Source organism: Stenella coeruleoalba (assembly GCF_951394435.1).
Source record: "Stenella coeruleoalba genome assembly, chromosome: 6".
Taxonomy (NCBI): domain Eukaryota; kingdom Metazoa; phylum Chordata; class Mammalia; order Artiodactyla; family Delphinidae; genus Stenella; species Stenella coeruleoalba.
Window position 1 is genome coordinate 67817190 of NC_137151.1, and position 20913 is coordinate 67838102.

The 20913-nt window shown below is 41.3% G+C and overlaps 1 protein-coding gene across 2 annotated transcripts in view; it reads left to right on the forward strand.

The window, feature by feature from the left end:
* Window positions 1-10829: 10829 nt before the first annotated feature.
* Window positions 10830-20913, forward strand: part of METAP1D (methionyl aminopeptidase type 1D, mitochondrial) — a 78603-nt gene continuing 68519 nt past the window's right edge. For both annotated transcript variants that reach the window (XM_079924297.1, XM_079924298.1), the window contains exon 1: window positions 10830-10870. In XM_079924297.1, the coding sequence (XP_079780423.1) occupies window positions 10831-10870 (40 nt within the window). In that variant the 5' untranslated portion in view covers window position 10830. The remainder of the gene's footprint in view (window positions 10871-20913) is intronic.

Consider the following 20913-nt stretch of genomic DNA (forward strand, 5'->3'; position numbering starts at 1 on the left):
CTGAGCCTGCGCTCTAGAGCTTGCATGCCGCAACTACTGAAGCCCACGTGCTGCAACTACTGGAGCTCATGCTCTGCAACAAAAGAAGCCACCGCAATGAGAAGCCCGTGCACTGCAAGGAAGAGTAGCCCCTGCTCACCGCAACTAGAGAAAGCCCATGCACAGAAACGAAGACCCAATGTAGCCAAAAATAAATAAATAAAATTTTTAAAAGGCATGGACATTTTACATTTTGGTACGTTTTGCACACATTTGAGACAATACAGAAATTTGAATATGGACTCTATATTAGATGATATGGAATTCTGTTTATTTTCATCGTTGTGATAATGGTACTGTGATTGTGTAGGAGAATGTCTTTATTCCTAGAAGTCACATGCTAAACTATTTAGGAACAGAGTCATGACATCTGCAACTGACATTCAAATGGTCCAGGAAAAAAGTATGTTTGTGTAAATGGCATACACATACATACATAGACATATGTACATAAACAGAAATGAAGCAAATATGACAAAAGTTTTAAATTAGTGAATCTAGGTGGGAGGGATATACAGGTGTTCACTATGTGATTCTTTCAACCTTTATGCTTTTATGTTTTCAAAATAAGACTTGGGAAAGATATTGCATATATGAAATAAAAACAATACTATGAAAAAGGAACAATCAGTGTATAAGAAAGAGTTCTTAGAAATTTTAAATGATTATTATAATTCAAGCAGCAGAAACTTGGGGTATAAAGTTGAAGAAATTCCCTAGAACATCAAAAAAGAGAAAATATGAGGGAAAAGAGAAATCAATGTGGGAAATCTGATAGCTGGCTTATTTTCAGAGAGGAAAAGCAAACAGAAGGACATTATCAAAGAAAGGGAGGACAATTCCTCAGAGTTGAAGACATGAGTCTTCAAATTAGAAGAGTTCACTGAAGGTTGAGCAGTATTAAATCATCACTAGCATTTATAGAGCCCTTACTATCTGCTAAGCACTTGGAACAGTCATCTCAGATCGCACAACAACCTTCAGAGGCACACATGGTATCCTCTTCGAGTGAGGTCGAGGGAGATTATTTCGCCCAACGTCACACAGCTAGTAGGTGGCAGAGATAGGATTTTAGTCCAGGCAGTATAATTCACTTGAGTTTTTTGTTTTGTTTTGTTTTTTTGCGCGCTATGCGGGCCTCTCACTGTTATGGCCTCTCCCATTGCGGAGCACAGGCTCCGGACGCGCAGGCTCAGCGGCCATGGCTCACGGGCTCAGCCGCTCCGCGGCATGTGGGATCTTCCCGGACCGTGGCACGAACCCGTGTCCCCTGCATCGGCAGGCGGACTCTCAAGCACTGCGCCACCAGGGAAGCCCTTCACTTGCGTTTTTAACCACTATAACACTTACCTAAAAGGATCCACATGTAGACTACATTATTAAATTTCAAAACACTGAGCATAAAATAAAAGTGCTAAAAGCTTTCAGAGTGGGAAACTTGGGAGAGGAAGGGGAATTTAAACACCCCCGACTCCTTATCAGCCATACTTCATGCTAAAAGACAATGGAACAATGACTTCGGAGTTCTGATGGAAAATGGTTTTGAATCAAGAATCCTACACCCAAGTGTGAGAGAAAAGAAAGGTGGTTTTGGAAATCTATGAAATCAGAAAACTTACTTCACACACTTTCTGATGAAGTTACTAGTTGATCTATTTCAACGGCATGAAGGTGAAATCAGAGCATGTAAGATGTGGAGTACAGGAAATAGTAAAACTATTCTGATTCCAATAAAAAAAATCTGAGGATGGCAACTGAATAACATGTCTACAAAAGTAATTGGTCCAAATTAGAATAGGAAATTACGAAAAAAGTGTAAAGAAAGTCAGAGTCTAAATATAATCAACTATAATTGGCATGGCTTTGAGCAGTGACTAGAAACGAAACAGTTCAGATTGGTTGAGTTTGGTCAAACTGGGAGACAGTAGGATGGGACACTATTGCTTTTCGTTGTAAACCTTGTTATAATTGCATGTTTTTTAAAACCAAATATGTGTTACCTTGATATAAAATTTTGTTTAAATATTGTTCAGCAACTGAAGCTCCATATAATTGTCAAATAAAATACAACTGTAAACTAAGGAAATTTTAAAAACAAGTTTATCTGAAGCAGGTAAGTGGCACCTTTAAACAGTGAGATTGTGCTCAGCCTGACTTCCACAAAGCAGAATTTGCCAAAAGAAAAGAGAGTAAAGAGCTCTCTTTAAAAAAAAAAAAAAAGTGGCTGTACTCAGTTCTTTTCTTTGGAAACTGATTCTCCAGGGAACCATAGTTTACCATATACTTTATTTGGCTACCAAAAGCAAACTGTTCCCATCTTTGACACACTGGCCCTATGAATCAACAGACACTAAATGTAAAACCAATGCTTTGAAATTTTTCGTGTCATAATTTGGGGGGCTTTTCATTAACCCTGTGGAGAAATATAATGCAGTAAAAGTGTAATGCGGTCTCATGAACAACTGAAGAGCTGTTGCGTGTAAAATGCTACAAGAAATGCCTCATAAATGTCTTATAAAACAAAAAATTTTAAGACCTCCAGTGTTACAATGTACACAGGCTGGAAAAGGGGCGAATCTTCTCTCCTACGACCTTTCCGGGCCTCACTAGCTTTACCTTAAAATTGGAAGGGGTAGAGTTCTAGTTGGATTAGGTGATCTTTAAAGCCCTTTCCAGTTCTTCAACTGTATTCTCCCTCTTCCAACTCCATAAAAGACCAGTTGGAAAACGTGCTTTGGTTAGACTTTCAGTTCACCTGGACAGTTCTTTAGATCTTTAATGAATAATACTGGCAGGTGAATCTGTGCAGAAGTCTTGGGCTGTGCAGTGTGTTTGCCTAGCTCTCTGAATCCCCTTTGTGAAGACTGTGGGACCACCACAGTGAGGCTTGTTTGCTCTCTGCTCCTGGAGCAGCTGCCGCCTTTCTTCCTTTATCCTTTCTCCAGCAAAGGAAAACGTGGTGATGTTTGTGTGTGCCTCAGATGAGGAGAATGCTCTCCAGACAGGTTATTCTCTGGGTTAAAGTGGATGGGGGGAGCACAGAGGAGCTCAGCTCAATGGGAAGAGAGGTCGAGGCAGCATCTGCCCCCTTGTTTGTTTCAACAGCTTCCGTCTTGAATACACAATCTGTTGAGTGAGTTAAGAAATGCAATTTAAGCAGTAGTGCATTTCTGCTTAGTTTGTCAGCCAGTTTGGGGAGTGGAGGTGGAGAGTGGGAGAGGGAAAAGGGACACAGACTAGTTTTCTTTTTCTATTATTAAATCCCTTGTTATTTCATAATGTCCACTTTGGAGGTTCTTACTGCAGTGTAGTCTGCATAACTGCTCACTGACCAAGGAGTACTGTTTCATACTTCTAGGTAGGAAATGTCAAATTCACAACTATTTTCAACCTCTGATCTTAGTGGTCCAACTGCTTTCTATATGAACTGGTCTCACAGAACCCTACAGGACACTGTTTACTCAAACACACTACAGTAAACACAGAACCATAAACCCAGCAGAAGGGTAAGCAAAGATGAAAACATAGGAGAAGGTAACCAGGAATGTACCATCATTTCAGGAGGGAAAGGGAAAAAACAGTAAGAGGAGTAATCTTATAGAAGGGTGGAGACATTGGAAGAAGAGAAGCAAGGGCAGAGTGAAGGCAAAAGGAAAAGAGAATGTACAGTAGACAGCAACAAAGGCATAGGTAATACTATGCATTCCTGTCCTCTCACATGTGGTTTGCCTAGCCTGTCCTTTATTCTATGTAGATGTGTGACTAGTCACAGTAAAACAGGTAACTTCCCTTAGAAAGTTCAGCAAATGGTATATGCACAGAAAGAACTCTGGATGAATACATATCAACGTATTAACAGTGATTACCTGGGAAAAGCTTTTCTGGGGAACTTCTACTTTCTATATTTTACACTTCCGTATTTTTTAAATGTTTTTAAAGAGCACATATTACATACATGTGTAAACAAAAAAGAAAAACCAAAACAGACTTTAAAAAATTCTAACAATGAGATCGAGAGCGTTTTCCCTTCTTTTTTACAAATGTGGATTAGAGATGGTAAAGGAAGCATTATTTCCCTTTCACCTTCATCTTTGCAGGAAGGATTTTAACAGGTGCAAGTTCCTGGGAATTTATATAATTAGAGTTCAGCATTTTTCTCAGTTCTTGGCAGCCAGGGATAACCAAAATCTGTGACCCCTCACACCTGGTGTTGCTCCTAAGAGGCTTATAGTCTCAAGGGTACTTGGTCTTTCTCTATGGACAATTTTGTGACCATGTTAGTCTCAGCTTTCCGATTGGCTTCCTAAGAACAAAAGTAATATCACATCTCCTTGGAGCCTAGAGTAGGCACTTAAGTATTCATTGATTGGCTGATTGATCACTAAATTCTCTTAGAAACTTTTTGCCTTTCCTTCCTTACTCTGCATGGAATTCTTCATTCTCCAGAAGTGTGTAAGCAGGTGTTACTTTTCCAGGGCTTAGTAATTGAGAATGGATGATAGTCGATAATGGTACACGTTTTTATTTAGATTTCATGGGGCAAATACACCACTTCTGCTTTAACCCAGCTTCCCTTAGAGCCAGTGCCAAGAAATGAGGTCAGGGAAGCCCTGTCCCTCAAGATAAAACTCAACAGCCACTGTGGAAAATAGTGCGGAAGTTCCTCAAAAAACTAAAAATAGAACTACCATATGATCCAGCAATTCCACTCCTGGGTATATTGAAGAAAACAAAAACACTAATTTGAAAAGATACATGCACTCCAATGTTCATAGCAGCATTATTTACAATGGCCAAGAAACAACCTAAGTATCCATCAACAGATGAATGGATAAGAAGATGTGGTATATGTACAACAGAATCCTATCAGTCATAAAAAAGAATGAAAGTTTGCCATTTGCAACAACGTGGATGGATCGACCTGGAGGGTATATCATAGTTAGTGAAATAAGTCAAACAGAGAAAGACAAATACTGTATGTTATCACTTATATGTGGAATCTAAAAGATAAAACAAACTAGTGAGTATAACACAAAAGAAACAGACTCACAGATACAGAGAACAAACGAGTGGTTACCAGTGGGGAGAGGGAAGGAGAGAAGGGCAAGAGATAGACGTAGGGGATTAAGAGGTACGAGCTTCTATGCGTAAGGTAAATAAGCTACAAGGATACATTGTACAACACAGGGAAGACAGCCAATATACTATAATACCTATAAATGGAGTATAATCCATAAAATTTTTGAATCATGTTGTACACCTGCAATTAATATAATATTGTAAATCAACTATACCTCAATTTAAAAAAAAAAGATAAAACTCAGATGCATCAGCGAGTGAGGTCTGGGACCACCCTCATCCTCTTCCTTATGGCCTTCCCATCTCTTCCCTCCCTTGGCCCCTGCCACCATTCCAGGTGGCCTGCTGCTCCAACAATGGACAGGCTGTTATGCTGAAGCACTATTTCTGCTGACAAATCTCCCATAATATCTTTCAAGCCAAGAGGTTGGAGCGGCTTTAAATGAATGTGGGCCACACTGTGCCTGAGAGCAACAGCAACTCCCTTGGGACAAAGTTTGCTCTTACCCTACAGCTAAGTTAGCCCTATCTGATCCCACTCCACGCTGCTTAATCACAGTGACAGGCTGCTCGGGAGGGCGCAGCATGCTCCTTGCTGAGCCCACTTGGATTAGGCCTATAAATGGCTGGAGAGCCACAGAATCTTCAGAATTTCAATGTAGGAGGGGCTCGGGTAGGGCAATCTTGTTAGAAGGGGGTGGAACTTAAAGTTTCATTTGCCTAGGAGTTACATGGTCTAGAAAACGTCATTATACAAATCAAAAATGGGGGGGCAGGAGGGTCACACATGATGCCAGCCCCCCTCCCCTGCCTCCTGGCTTCCTCTTGACCCTGCTGGAGACGAAGGAAGCAGGGCACAAACAGCACGGACACATCCTCTTGCACGTGACACTACTTTTCCTCAAGAAAACATTTTCTCTAAGGGTCCCCCTAGATTACCCAGTAACATCTCCATCATTGTCTCAAGTGATTGGTATAGGAAACAACATTCTACCAACAAGGTGGCCGAGAGCGCCCTAGAAACTTTCTACCTGAACACAGAATCATTTGAAGCTGGACCTTAACTTTAGAGGGGTCCAGGCAGCTTAGACAGCTCCCTGTTATATGTGCAGATTATGTTTATGCAGGACTCCAAGTTCATGGAAAGAATGTTCATTTGACTTAAAAAAAAAAAAATGTAGAGTAGCTCCCGCTCACCGCAACTAGAGAAAGACCGCACGCAGCAACAAAGACTCCATGCAGCCAAAAATAAATAAATAAAAATTTTAAAAAGCTTTAAAAAATGTAAATAAATAAAAGGATTTCCTCACACTAAAATTGAACACATTGGAGGGCAGGATGGGAAATATTCTTCTCAAGACATAGAGTAAACTGCTAAGAAATGATCCTGATATTAAACCAAAAGGCTGATTTTTCTGATTCAGATGACAAAACTGAGAAGCAAGCTCAGGAAGGGAGAATGAAGGCACCTGAGGCTAAATGACAGCCCTACTGAAGCTGTGCAGGTCCCAGGGCACCAGTTTCCCCCAGCAGGCCACAGAACCTGCTTTGTGCCTAGTAGGAAACACCACTTTATTTCAGTTAGTCTTATGTGTTCATATGTAACAAGCTTCTTCTATAGATATGTAAGCACCTTAGTCTTTATTTTATAGTCTATGTTTTTAAGTATCTTGCATTATAAGTAATCTTCATAAGTACTTAAAAATCTAAACTGTGTAACAAGTTACAGGATGATGTATTACAAAGCAAAATTTATTTTTAAAAGGATTTACTGGGACTTTCCTGGTGGCGCAGTGGTTAAGAATTCACCTGCCAACGCAGGGGACATGGGTTCGAGCCCTGGTCCGGGAAGATCCCATATGCCGCGGAGCAACTAAGCCCATGCGCCGCAACTGCTGTGCCTGCGCTCTGGTGCCCTCGAGCCACAAGTGCTGAGCCTGTGTGCCACACCTGCTAGAGCCTGTGTGCCTGGAGACCATGCTCTGCAACAGGAGAGGCTGCCACAGTGAGAGGCCCGAGCCTGTGAGCAGCAACGAAGACCCAACACAGCCAAACATAAATAAATAAATTTATTTTTTAAAAAAAGAGATTTACTTCATGTAGCATAATCCCTAGAGCATTTTAAATTGTTAACCTGAATTACAAATTCAGTATCTACATTATAGAAACCAATATAATTTCAATTTTATCACAAACTTATATACAGCTTTTGAAAAAGTTATATAAGTCCAAAATAAACTATCATTAAGTAGAAGAAGGAGGAAAGAAAAAAATGACTTTTTAAAAATGAGAATGTCGGAATTTATTTCTGATTTATTTCTTTAATAAAAGAAGATTAGACTTTAAAAGATGCTAATAAGACAATCTTTTTAAAAACCAAGGTAAAAGACCTATAAAGCAATAATTAATCACAATTAATAAAAATATTTTAACATTTAAGAATGAATTTCTGGACACAGAAACTGAAGGTATTAGGAAGTTATACTTTATTTCTTGAACCCTGGTTCTGAAAAATTATTCAACATTTTTTTTCAAGAAACACAAGTACAAAATCTGAATAATGGTGGGAGTTCAAATCAATGAAGTGCCACAACATAATTAACCTTCATTTCACAGATGGGAAGATGGGCAGAAATGGAGTAGAGAAGTGAGTCAGTAGTAGTTACTCAACTAAATGAAAGCAATCTAATGCCCTAACACCCAGGATCACAGATGTTAGAACTGCCACGGATCTTAGATGTCAGGGGTCCAGCCCTTTTTTATACCGTTGATCAGTATGCATATATCTCATAAATTGACAGTTTTGGAGGACACATGCTGGCAGTTCTTAATCTTTCTAAGGTCAGAAGGATGTGATGAAAGAAGCTAAATCAAGAATCAGTGCACAAGCTATCACCTGTGCAAGTTCATGTCTGCTTCATTTCTAGCTCATCCTGCACATCCACATCCTTGCTGAACTTACTGGAAATTTCCTCACTGGATTCCACTATGGTGGTGCCACCTGAGTTCTCATAGTGTTTCCTTTTCCTTTTCCTTCTAGTTTCAGGGAAATAAATTGTGCATTGGTTTTCCAAGGATTGGCTGAGCTGAATCACATGAACATGTGTTCTATTTCAGATGTGTTTGAAATTGGGCTTAATGCCTTCTGACATTTCTCTAGGGACTTCTAGGTTTCTTTTTTTTGCACACTTCTTGAGACTTGGTGTTCTGCTAACTCTCAGGTTCCTTTCCTGCATTCAGATTGTTGGCTTCAGTTACACTGAGGACAGATTAGCACGTTCAAAAACTCTCTCCTTGGAATTGATCTGCGTTTGAAAAAGGTGGGGCTTGAAGTCACCTGAAAGAGTACTTTTCATTCTCATCCTTGTACATTTTATTTACCTCAGTGGAAAACATTTTTTCTTTTTATCTTTCAAGGTGACCCAAAAGCATACAAAACTGGGTCTCCAAGAAGTACAGATGTGTCCTCTAATGAACTACCCAAACTCACTCTCGTTTTTCTCTTTCTGACTTACTTCACTTTGTACGACAGACTCTAGGTCCATCCACCTCACTACAAATAACTCAATTTCGTTTCTTTTTATGGCTGAGTAATATTCCATTGTATATATGTGCCACATCTTCTTTATCCATTCATCTGTCGATGGACACTTAGGTTGCTTCCATTGTCCTGGCTATTGTAAATAGAGCTGCAATGAACATTGTGGTACATGACTCTTTGAATTATGGTTTTCTCAGGGTACATACCCAGTGGAGGGATAGTCTGTCATACAGAGTGAAGTAAGTCAGAAAGAGAAAAACAGATACCGTATGCTAACGCATATATATGGAATCTAAAAAAGCGGTACTGATGGACCTAGTGGCAGGGCAGGAATAAAGATGCAGACGTAGAGAACAGACTTGAGGACACAGTGGGGAAGGGGAAGCTGGGATGAAGTGAGAGACTAGCATTGACATATATACACTACCAAATGTAAAATAGATGGCTAGTGGGAAGCTGCTGCATAGCACAGGGAGATCAGCTCGGTGCTTTGTGACCACCTAGAGGGATGGGATAGAGAGGGTGGGAGGGAGACGCAAGAGGGGATATATGTATACATATAGCTGATGCACTTTGTTGTACAGCAGAAACTAACACAACATTGTAAAGCAATTATACTCCAATAAAGATGTGAAAAAAAAGTAAAAACATCAGGACTATGTAGTCATTAAAAAGAATGAGCTCTAAGTGTTCTAAGATTTGATGTTCATGAGTGGAAAAGCAAGTTGCAACAGTAAGTATGTGATTCCATTTAAAATCTTTACACATATTTGCCTGTAAAAGGCATGGAATGACACACACAGTGGCTGACTAAATAGTGGGATTGTGGTGTGTAGAGAGGGTGAGGAAGGAGATTTACCCTTTCTTTAAAAAATCATTTCTGGGGGCTTCCCTGTTGGCGCAGTGGTTGAGAGTCCGCCTGCCGATGCAGGGGACACGGGTTCTTGCCCCGCTCCGGAAGATCCCACATGCCGCGGGGCGGCTGGGCCCGTGAGCCATAGCCGCTGGGCCTGCGCGTCCGGAGCCTGTGCTCTGCAACAGGAGAGGCCACAGCAGTGAGGGACCCGCGTACCACACACACACAAAAAAAGATCATTTCTGAATTGTCTGGGTTTTTCACAGAGTGTGTAGTTAAATTAAATTCTTAAATATTAATTAGGAGACATCACACATGTTCACCAAGAATCCTTATCAATCTTTACTGCATTTGGAGACTGTTACATTCTTGGTTTGACTGGGTCCATGCAGAGTTCAATTCCTTCACCAGACATTCCTTGAATATCAGGTTCTTTGCTGGGTACCAGGCTACCAAGATGATTAATACCTGGTCCATGACAGAATGGAAATATGCCCCAGAATGCAGATAAGAGGAACAGCGAATTTGGTAAAAATTGACACTGTCATCACTAGGGATACATCAGCTCCCTCACTTGATTCATAACTGGCCTTCTGTAGGCTTCATCTTTCGGCAGCGCAATTGGCAGACGTCATCCTCTCATTGTTAAAAGTCAAATTTAGGATTAAGACTCCACTTAATACCGCTGAGCTCGAGGTGTCCTTGGGGAAGGAGAAGTCCCCTGAATATACCCACTCTGGTACCCAGAATAGATTTTGCAGCTGCACACAGATCCTGTCTTGTCTGTTGTCTCTGCTGAGTAATGTAGATTCTGGGACAGCAAAGGGGCAGCTGGTGACTTTGAACCAAATTTTACCTTTCAACTGAATCCAGGGAAATAATTTGCAACAAAGAGCAGACGATGCAAAGTGCTATGTTGAACGCTAGATTGTGCTTTATTTTTTCCTCCCAACTTTACGTTTCCATGCACCAAAATGTTGATGCTACAAATATTGGATACCACGCTTACCTGACAGGCTTCTTCCATCCCACCTGGGCGCGGGGGCTCAGAGCGAGCGCGCGAACCGCGGCTGGAGCCCGTCTCTCGCGGCCGGAGCGGGCTCGGCCGGCCGCGGGTTCCCCTACTGGCCCCGGTGCCCGAGCCGCTCCGCCGCCTGGGCTCCCGCAGTCAGCTCCCGCCGCGCACGCGCACTCTCCCTCTGGCGGCCTCGGCGCCTCCGGTCTTCGGCAGGGCTGCGACTGGACTGCTCCTACGGGCGGGGCGGGGCGAGGCGAGGAGGGGGCGAGAGCTCGCGGCCACGTGACCGACGCCAACATGGCGGCGCCCAGCGGCGTCCACCTGTTCGTCCGGAGAGGTAAGCACCTGGAGGACAGCTCCGCGTGGCTTCTCACTGTCGCTCACTGGCTACGCAGTCGGGTTCAAAGGAATACACGTCCGCGATCAGACATCTCGGCGCACACGAATGTGCTTTCAGTTCTGCGGACACACGCAGACACACGATGACACATTGCCACAGGAACATACCCACAAGTGTTCATTTGTCACCTGCCTAGATCACGTCACTGCGTGGCATCTATTTGCAGTCCCTCCTTGAGATTTATGGGACATTGTCTAAGGTTTTCTTCTCCCACGTCAGTTGTGTGATTGCTGTAGCAAACTCTTTTATTCCTGGGGCGGAGCGATGAACCTACAGTAACTGAAATGCGCCTGGACCCCCAGTTGCCGCAGAGAAAGCAACTTGTATCCGTTGGCATGATACAACGCGTCTTTTGGGGAACTTGCAAAATGTGATTATTCTCTTCCATTGACTTAAAGTTAAGAAGAGGAGAAATTTTGTCTGGCTAGCTTTCAGTAGGTGTTACTCTTGTGTGAGTGGTGAGATTTTAGTAAATGTGCAAATACTTTTGCAGGTGAATCTTTGTTGGATTTGAACCGGTTTCTGAATCTTTGTTGGAAAGAACTAGGAAGTTGTTTCAAGGATGGGGGAAGAAGGAAATTAAAATATTTTCAAGGACTATTTAGGTTTCAGGCATGTAGGAACAACAGTCCTATGAGGCAAATATTATTTTCACAGTAAATAGCTCCGTTTATTAAGTGCTTTTGAAGTACATGATACTGTGTTAAGCACCTAACATATGCTAGCTACCTTTTAAAACCCAGTGAGTTAGGCATTATTCTCTGCTGATGAGAAAAGTGAGACAAAGTGGTTAAGTAATAAGACTAAGATTGCACAGATTGTAAGAGGCAAAATGGGCATTTGAACATGGAACTGATTTCTTTTCTTTTCTTTTCTTTTTTAAGTGCTCATTCCTCTGCCCTGCATGGCATGGTCTCTTCACAGAAATCAGTGTGCAAAGTTCAGATGAGACAGGACAAGTATGATGAGCATGTGTGAGAAGTAAAAAGGAAGATGTTTTTAGAGAGGAAGGAGGTTGGTAGGCAGATAGACCTCAGTCTTTCAGTGTAATATAGCGTTAGTGGAGATGACTAAGGAGCCACAGGAAGATATGAGGTGAGAGATGTGTAAAGGGAAGGTGATGTAGGCAGTATTTTGGACTGGTTGGAAGGGAGAGTGGAGGCCAGTGTGAGAGTACAGCCTTGTGAAAAGAGCACCAATTTACATCTCTTAAGATCTGGGTTCCAATCCAAACTCTGTTTACTAATCAAGTTACTTTTTTTCTGTTTCCTCTTTTGACAAGAAATAATGGGGTTTAGACTTCTTTTTTGTGCGCTGCAGGTAATGGTGAAGAGGATCTGGGCAGATAGTCAAGGTAGAGGAGGAGCCAAAACACACGCACACACACACACACACACACACACACACACACACACGTGTTATATACACACACATATGTATGCATATGTATATAATCTCTTTGCAGAGTATAGAAATAACATATTCATCTTTTTTTTTTTTTTTTTTTTGCGGTACGTGGGCCTCTCACTGCTGTGGCCTCTCCCGTTGCGGAGCACAGGCTCCGGACGCGCAGGCTCAGCGGCTATGGCTCACGGGCCCAACCACTCCGTGGCATGTGGGATCTTCCCGGACCGGGGCACGAACCCGTGTCCCCTGCATCGGCAGGCGGACTCTCAACCACTGCGCCACCAGGGAAGCTCCATATTCATCTTTTTTGTGACTTATGATTTTGACAAATGGTGGTTCAGACAGTCTTGGAAAAAGCTATTACAGAAATAGCTATAGTAACCCATCCCACTATACCCCACAAGAGGGTTATCTTCTGACTAGAAGAGGGGGATCTTCTGATTAGAAGAGGGAGGGAAAATATGTCATCAGGAAGAGATTTAGTGATAGGGAAAGGCCCCTTTATGGGTTATTCATAATTACTTTTATTATGCATTGCAGACAGGTTGTCCTGTACCACCTGCTCTCCGCCCCCCAGGGTTGAAAATGAAGGGTAAATTTATGAAGGGTACTCTCTTTTCTCTCTTCCTCCTTTTCATCCTTTTAGATTGATGTAAATTAATCCACTATAAGTCTTTATGTGCCAGGATTTATCGTCAGCATCTATGTGCACCTTTCCCTCTTGGAAAATGGGAAGAAGAGATTTTTTTTTTTTTTTGGCTGCGTTGGGTCTTCGTTGCTGTGTGTGAGCTTTCTCTAGTTGTGGTGAGCGGGAGCTACTCTTCGTCGTGGTGCGCAGCCTCCTCATTGCAGTGGCTTCTCTTGTTGTGGAGCACGGGCTCTAGGTGCGCGGGCTTCAGTAGTTGTGGCACGCAGGCTCAATAGTTGTGGCTTGCAGGCTCTAGAGCACAGGGTCTGTAGTTGTGGCACACGGGCTTAGTTGCTCCGCGACATGTGGCATCTTTCCAGACTAGGGATCGAACCCTTGTCCCCTGTATTGGCAGGCAGATTCTTAACCACTGTGCCACCAGGGAAGTCCCAGAAGAGATTTCTTAACCTCTTAAGAAGGGCATAAGGTTTCTCTCATGACTCTCCAGCTCATTGTAGCTTTAATCACAGTACACCCTCCATATAGTAGTTACCTACTTCCTCTCTCCATCCCCACTCCTAACTAGATTGTTAATTCTTGTTGAGCAGGAACCGTGTCTTATCTATATGTCTATCTTAATAAGCACAGTACCTGGCTGAAGAGCTTACTGAATTGAGAGGCTGTTAAGACTTGTTCTCTTCTGAGGAATTCCCTGGCGGTCCAGTGGTTAGGACTGGGTGCTTTCACTGCCGAGGGCATGGGTTCAGTCCCTGGTCAGGGAATTAAGATCCCGCTTAAGATCCCGCAAGCCCTGCAGCTTGGCCAAATTTGTTCTCTTCTATCATGGGCTAAGGGATGGGTGGAAACTATAAGTAGTGACATTGGAAAGGGGAAAGGATGGATTAGTCTCTTGGAAGGTAGAGAGAAGGTAACAAGAGCCTTTTAGGGATGAAGGTACTCCTGGTATTAGCACTGACACTAAATCCCTGATAACGGTGCAAAATCCCTACCCTGGGGCCCCAGGAGCTCTCTCCTTGCTTAATCTCTCACTCCCAGTTCCCACTTTATTAGAATCTTTGTTCCAGCTCTCAAAGCTGGCACATAAGATCCTTTGCCCAGTGAGGATGGCAAGGAATGGTGAAGGCAAAGAAGGGGGCATATTTTCTCTTTTAAACTCTTGTTCCTTTTATGAGCCAGTCTCTCCTGGCTTGCCTCCTGTTTCTCTGATTTTCCCAGACTTCCACTAGGCTCTTCTACTTCTAGGTTTTTAAATATTAGTGTTCCCCAGGATTCTGTTCTAAGCCCTCATCCCTGTTTCCTCTCTTTGTTGTCAGCAATCAAATTTACCTACCTCAATGACTGTCAAATCTATACAGTTTTTAAAAATCAACAGAGTATCCCCTGGAACTGAACACCAGGTCTGAATGCCAGCTCTCTGTTAGGTATCTTTTCCTAGATGTCTCACAGGCCCTTTAAGCTCAACAAGTCCAGTATGGAAATGAATATTTTCCTGCACATCTGCTTCTCCGCATATATACTCTGTCTCCATGAATGGCATCGCCATCCAGGCAGTACCTAAATGTAAGTATTTAAGGGCTTTTGGTCCCCACCACTGCCTTCAGTGTCTGTGTCCAGTGAGTCAGTAAATCCCAGTTTTCTGCATGGTCTGGGTATAATTCTTTACCATCCCTTGTAACTGGTCTCCACCTTAGTTCACCTTCTTCCCCACAACCAGCTGTCTTTCTAAAATTCAGATCTGATTATGACGCTTCCCTACTAAAAAAACCTCTGGGGACTCTTCATTGCTGGGATAGTCTGAATCCCTCCGCATCGAAGGATAGCACCATCTCAGTCTGGCCTCAGTTTACCTTTTCAGCCTTAGGTCCTGCCAGTTTCCTAACCTCATATCTCTGCTAAGGTTTGCCATTGTGTACCTCCTTAAGTGCTTTGCCTGCAATGTCTTTTTTCACCCAGCAAACCATTCATTCTTCAAGGCCACACTTAAATGCCATCTCTCCTTTGAAGCTGTATTTGCCTCTGCCCAGGCTAAACGAACCCAGTCTGCTTACATAGCGCTCAGGGCATGCCTTTATCACAGCGCGTATTACCCTGTATCAGAGTATGCACACTTACCTGAAAAGTATTTGTTTACACCTCCATCTCCCTTGCTAGAATGGGAGCTTCTTAGAGACAAGAATCTTATCTTCTTCATCTCTGTCTTCCCAAAACGTGGCATACAATGTGTACACATAGTAAGTACTCAGTTTCATAACCAAATGAAAGACCTTTCAGACTGCAGCCTCCTGTAGGAACATTTGTTCACAAAAGTTATATGGTAGGCCTAAGGAATAATTTATCTCAAAATGTCAGTTTTTGTCATATGACCGGCCTAGTTAGTGACTTTGTTCCCTGCCCCCACCCCCTTTTATAGTCCATCTCCCTCCAAGATTAATTTAAGGCAGTGTTACTTCTGTATACCTTTTTGGGCAACTGTGAGAATTCCAGGTAATATGAGTTGTGAGTCAGACTTACTGGAGATAATTAGAAAAAAGAGGTTGGGAGGGGGAAGGGAAGAAATCTAAAAGAGAAGTGCTTAAGGCTTAAGCAGTGTAGTCATGGGAGAGAAGAAGGAAGCTGATGGAAGTAAACCCTTAGACCTAATCACTATCCTGCTGTCCTTCCACAGTCCATGTGGAGGGAACTGATGCCAGTGAGAGGAGAGGGGGCAGATTGTGGGCAAGTCCAGCAGAAAGTCTAAGAAAGGCACAGCTGGTGGGTGTATGAAATAGTGTGGCTTTTCCAGAGGGCTGTGTGGCAATGTGCATCAAGGTGTAAGGTATACATACTTTTTAGCTAACAATTCTGCTTTTAGGAATTTATCCTGAGAGAACAATAGGATGAGTGTACAAAGATGGATAAATAAGAATGTAACTTTATAATAATGGTAATTGGGAAATATTCACCATAATCTGAAATGTCCATTGGTAAGAGAATGACTAAATAAATTATAGTTTATCCATGCAATGGTGTGCTGTGCAGCCGTTAAAAAGATGATGTAGATGTACTGTAGACTTAAAAAGTCATGGCCATGCATAGAGGAGAAAAGGCTGGTATAGAACAGTAAATCCCACTTACATAAAGTTTGTATCTTTGTTTCCTTATATGTATATATGCCCAAAGAAATATCTAGCATGATGCTCACCCAAGTGTTCATAGCTCTTATTTCCAGATGGTGAGATTGTACTGATTTTTACTTTCTTTATAATTGATGTGTTTGAATTTTATACATTGAGAAGATAGCATTTTTATTTTCCAAAACTTTTTGTTTAAACTGTATAAGAGAAAAAACCAACCAAGCAAATATAAAAGATATCAAATGTTTGAATGGGACCAGACCCAAGGGAAAAATTTCTTTTACTGTGCATATTCTCTGCAACAAAGCAAAATGTTTATGTAATTTATAATATAGGAGAGGAACACCTTTAAGATTTCCATGATCAAGGAATGGTAACTGGAAATTACTTAGATATACTCATTACTGTAATTTAAGATGCATATAATGCTACTAATATTTTATTATTCTTGTCTTTTTTTAACAAATGTACGAATTTTTACAAGTGCTTTTGTTCATTTGTGACTCTAAGGCCATAGATTCTTCCACTAAGAATTTTCTTATGATAGTGGTTTTTCAAAAATTTAACTTCCAAGTAGGGGAGGGGCTATATTACATAATAAATTAGGTACTTTAAACTTTTGTCAACTGACCTGAGATCCTTACTGTTTTGTATAGCTTCAGTAGGAAAATGTATCCTCAGTTTCATCAAACCAACTTAGAAATCATGTTTTGGGATGCAGGCCATGGATGATTTGGAAAATATCAATACTATTAATAAGGAGCTTCCTGTAACTTAAACTCTATTCATGTTGATAGCTGAGAATGGAGATGGATTTTTGCTATATGATTTTTTTAACAAGTACCTTAATACAAATACAAATAAACTCTGTTATGATATGGCTTGTTACTACATAAATTAAAGCATACTTAACAATCAAATCATAACCCTGAATTCCCTAAAGTCAGACTTGTCCCTCAAGCCATGTGTGCTCTTATGTTTTCCCTCTGCCTGAAATAGCTTTCTGTAACGCATAGTTCCTGTCTCCCATTGAAATTATGAACTTTACTACACAGTACAGGGCACGTAGACCCTCAATGATAAATGCTGTGCAGTCATTAACCAAAAAAAAAAAAAAAAGGTGTTGACCTCTATTTGTTGACATGGAATGATATTCACAACATGTATTATTTGGAAAATGCAAGTTATAGAGCAATTTAATATAATCTTATTTTGTGAAATCAAATATTGATCTATCCATGTGTGTCAAAGTGTAGAACATACAGAGAGAGAGAGAAAGAAAGAGAGAGAAAGATAGAGAGAATGGCATTCACCTACATAAATATTCACAGTTTTTATGAAATGTTCCCTTTCCCCAAGCATTGGGAATCTTTGAAAATGCAGAGTAGATGCTATGTATCTTTGGGAATTTGGCAAGACGGGAGGAGAATAAGATATATGCAAAGCTTCATTTGAACATTATCTTGTTTTTCAGTTAAAACAGTTTTTTCTTGTAGAGATTGGATTTTCTTTTTTAGCTTTTGAATGTGCAGAATTTCAAACATACAGAAAAGTGGAGAGAGCAGTACATACCCATCACCTAGTTACAACAGTCATCAATTTATGGCAGCTCTTGTTTCATCTTTACCCCCAGCCACTTCCCCTCCCCAAGCTAGATTATTTTGAAGCACATCTCAGATATATAATTTCATCTGTACATTTTTCATTATGTATCTCCAAAAGCCAGGAGCCTTTAAAATTTTCTTCATATATTGCACTTATCGGTTCTAGAATTTACATTTGGTTCTTTTCTTATAGTTTCCATTTCTGTGTTGAGGTTTCCCAGCTGTTTACTCACGTCCATCTTTTCCTTTAAGTACTTGTACGTACATATTTATAACAGCTGTTTTAAAGTCCTTATCTGTTCATCTGTCGTCTGGGTGATCTCAAGGTCTTTTTCTGTTTTATTGACTTTTTTTTCTGGACTGTGGCTCACATTTTTCTGTTCTTCATACGTGTAATTGTATATTCGTCCCAAGTGGATAATACCTTGTGGAGATTATGCTGTTCCGCCAGGCGTGGTTTTCTTCCTTCGTAGGGTGGATCTGTTTGTTTTGCTCTTAGTACTAGAGTGTGGCTCTTACTCTAGTGCAGAGTTCAGCAAACTTTTTCTATAAAGGGCCAGATAGTAAATATCTTAAACTTCTGTGGCCCTATCGTCTCTACTGCAGCTACTCAAGTCTGCTAATATAGTACAAAGGCAGCATAGACAGTATATAAACAAATGAGCATAGCTATATTCCAATAGAATTTTATTTATAAGAAAGACAGTGAGCTGGGTTTGGCTCACAGGTCTTAATTTGCCCACCTTTGCTCTGCATGTGCGTGGTTCTTATTCCACTGAGGGCCCACTTATTCAGTTCTTATTCCACTGAATGCCTGTGCGGCTCAGTGAGGTCCATCCACTCGGGTTGGGCTAAGACTTCAACTTCTCCCAGCCCTGCAACCTCTGGAATCTCTATTCAGCTCTCAGCCTTGCACCAGCCGCTGTCTGGTAGGCCTTGTGCCTCTCTGTTTCCCAGAACCCTCAGTACTGCACAAAGTCCAGCTGCTTCAGCAGCCAGCCCTCTGCTCTCTGCCTCCCTGAGTAAACAGTGAGGGGCTGTGCTTGGCTTGGGCTCCATCTCCCGAGGCCACATTTGGGACGGTTTCCCCAGGCAGAACACTGGAGCCAATCTGGGCTCACCTTGTGTACTTATTTACCCTCAAGGTTTACTGTCCTACACTGGTCAGCAGCCAATGCCAAAAAATAGCTCCTTCACATTTTGTCTAGTTGTCTAGTCATTTAAGGCAGGAAGGAATTCTAGTAACAGTTATGCCAACATGGCTAGAAGAGGATGTCAGTTATTTTTTTTTATTCAGTAAGTTTATTTTCCCAGGTTTTTTTTCTTGAAATTTATTTGTTGAAGCAACTGACTCGGCAGTCTGCCCTAATGGAGCTTTCCACATTCTGGATTTTGCTGACTGTATTTCCAGTGGAGTCATTTTAAATGTTCCTCTATTAACTGGCAGTTAGACCCAAGGCCTGACTTGATTTAGGTTACATTTTGTTGTTGTTGTTGTTTTGGGCAAGAATACTTCCTAGAGTATTGCTTTTTGTGATGTTAGTGGCCACTGGTGATCATTACTTGGCTCCATTAGCTCATTAAGACTTTGCAAAATGGTAATATTTTAATTCAGTCATTCCTTCTGCGTTTATTAGCTAGAAGATATCTACAGAAAGAAACTTTGTCAGCAAGTATTTGATTACCCTGATAGGCCTCATCCTGAAAAGTTAAATGTTTGATTTGTTCTCTGTATTTACCAGTTTTTAAAATAACAAGTTTATCCTCCAAAAGTGACCAATGAGTTGTGTTTAGAACTGTGTGGATTTATGTTTCATTGGGTATCTACTTCCTTAATTTTCTGAAAGTATATGAAAGGATCACGCAGTGTGGAAATGTAATCCTAAAGCAAGATTGAAAGATTATAGAAAGACGAGCAAAAGCAATTGACAGGAATAGCATTTTAAAAAATGAATTTAGGGAATTCTTACTATAACAATGTTAAAGTGGGAGGTTATAGAGTAAGAAAGGATTGAACATCCTCCAGTGTTTGTTGCAAGTTGAGTCCCATGGTGTTAGTCCTTCACATTGCAGCAAGAGGTTCAGTTTTGTATCTAGTGAAACGTCAGATCTTGTGCTTAGAATAATATGCTTCTTAATATCTAGAGAGTGATTATATATCAGAAAAAGTAACTGGTAAAGATCTGATTTTGGATCCTGTCTCTACAACTTATTATCACGTGAATTTAAAAAGTAACGTAATTTTCCACTCAACTTTTCTGTGAACCTAAAGCTGCTCTAAAAACTATGTCTATTAAAAAAAACAACTTAACCTTTCTGAATTTCACTTTCTTCACCTGTTTTCAAAAAAAGAAAGGGTCTAAAATTATCTAAGTTAAATGAAAATTAAGAAATTAAGTGGGAGAACCTGTGAAAGTATCTAGCACAAGAAATGTCCCTTCCCTTTTAGCAGATGTTCTCCATTGGTTGAAGCAATTACAAGGAAGCCCAGATTCGGGGAAGGGGATACAGAGTCCCTCTTGATGGGATACGTGTCAATGAATCGAGGCAATCTAAGGCTGTTTCTTGAATACAATGGGAAGGAAGAAGATGGACTCCTCAAATACATTCAAAATTTTGTCTATATGGACACTTTTCTGAAGGAAAATATGCGTGGCTTTCATTAATTTCTCGAAGTCAGATGATTTGAAAAAACAATAGCATCTCCCTTAGAATATCAATATTCTTTGATACCCCTCCCACTGAGAAGTGGGGTCTCACTTAGTTGCTCCACGGCACGTGGGATCTTCCGGACCAGGGCTCGAACCTGTGTCCCCTCCCCTTGAGTCTAGACTGTCTTGTGACTACTTCATTCGAAAGAGGATTGGGGAGGTGATGCTGTGTGACTTTCAAGGCTGTCATAAAAGGAGATGCAGCTTCTGCTTTGTTCACTAGAACAGTCATGCTGGCAGCTTCAGCTGCCTTGTAAGAAACCCAACTACCCTGGGGCTGCTGTGTTGTGAGGAAGCCAAGCCACTTGAAGAGGTTCTTTGAAAGTTATCCAGTCAGGAGACCTAATCTTTGAGTCATCCCATTGCAGGCACCAGACATGTGAATGAGCCTTCAGATGGTTCCAGCCCACAGCCCTAGAGTCATCCCCAGCCAAGTCGTCTTCTTTACTCAGGGCCTCAGATATCATGCGGCCTCAGACATTCATTTCCAAATTCC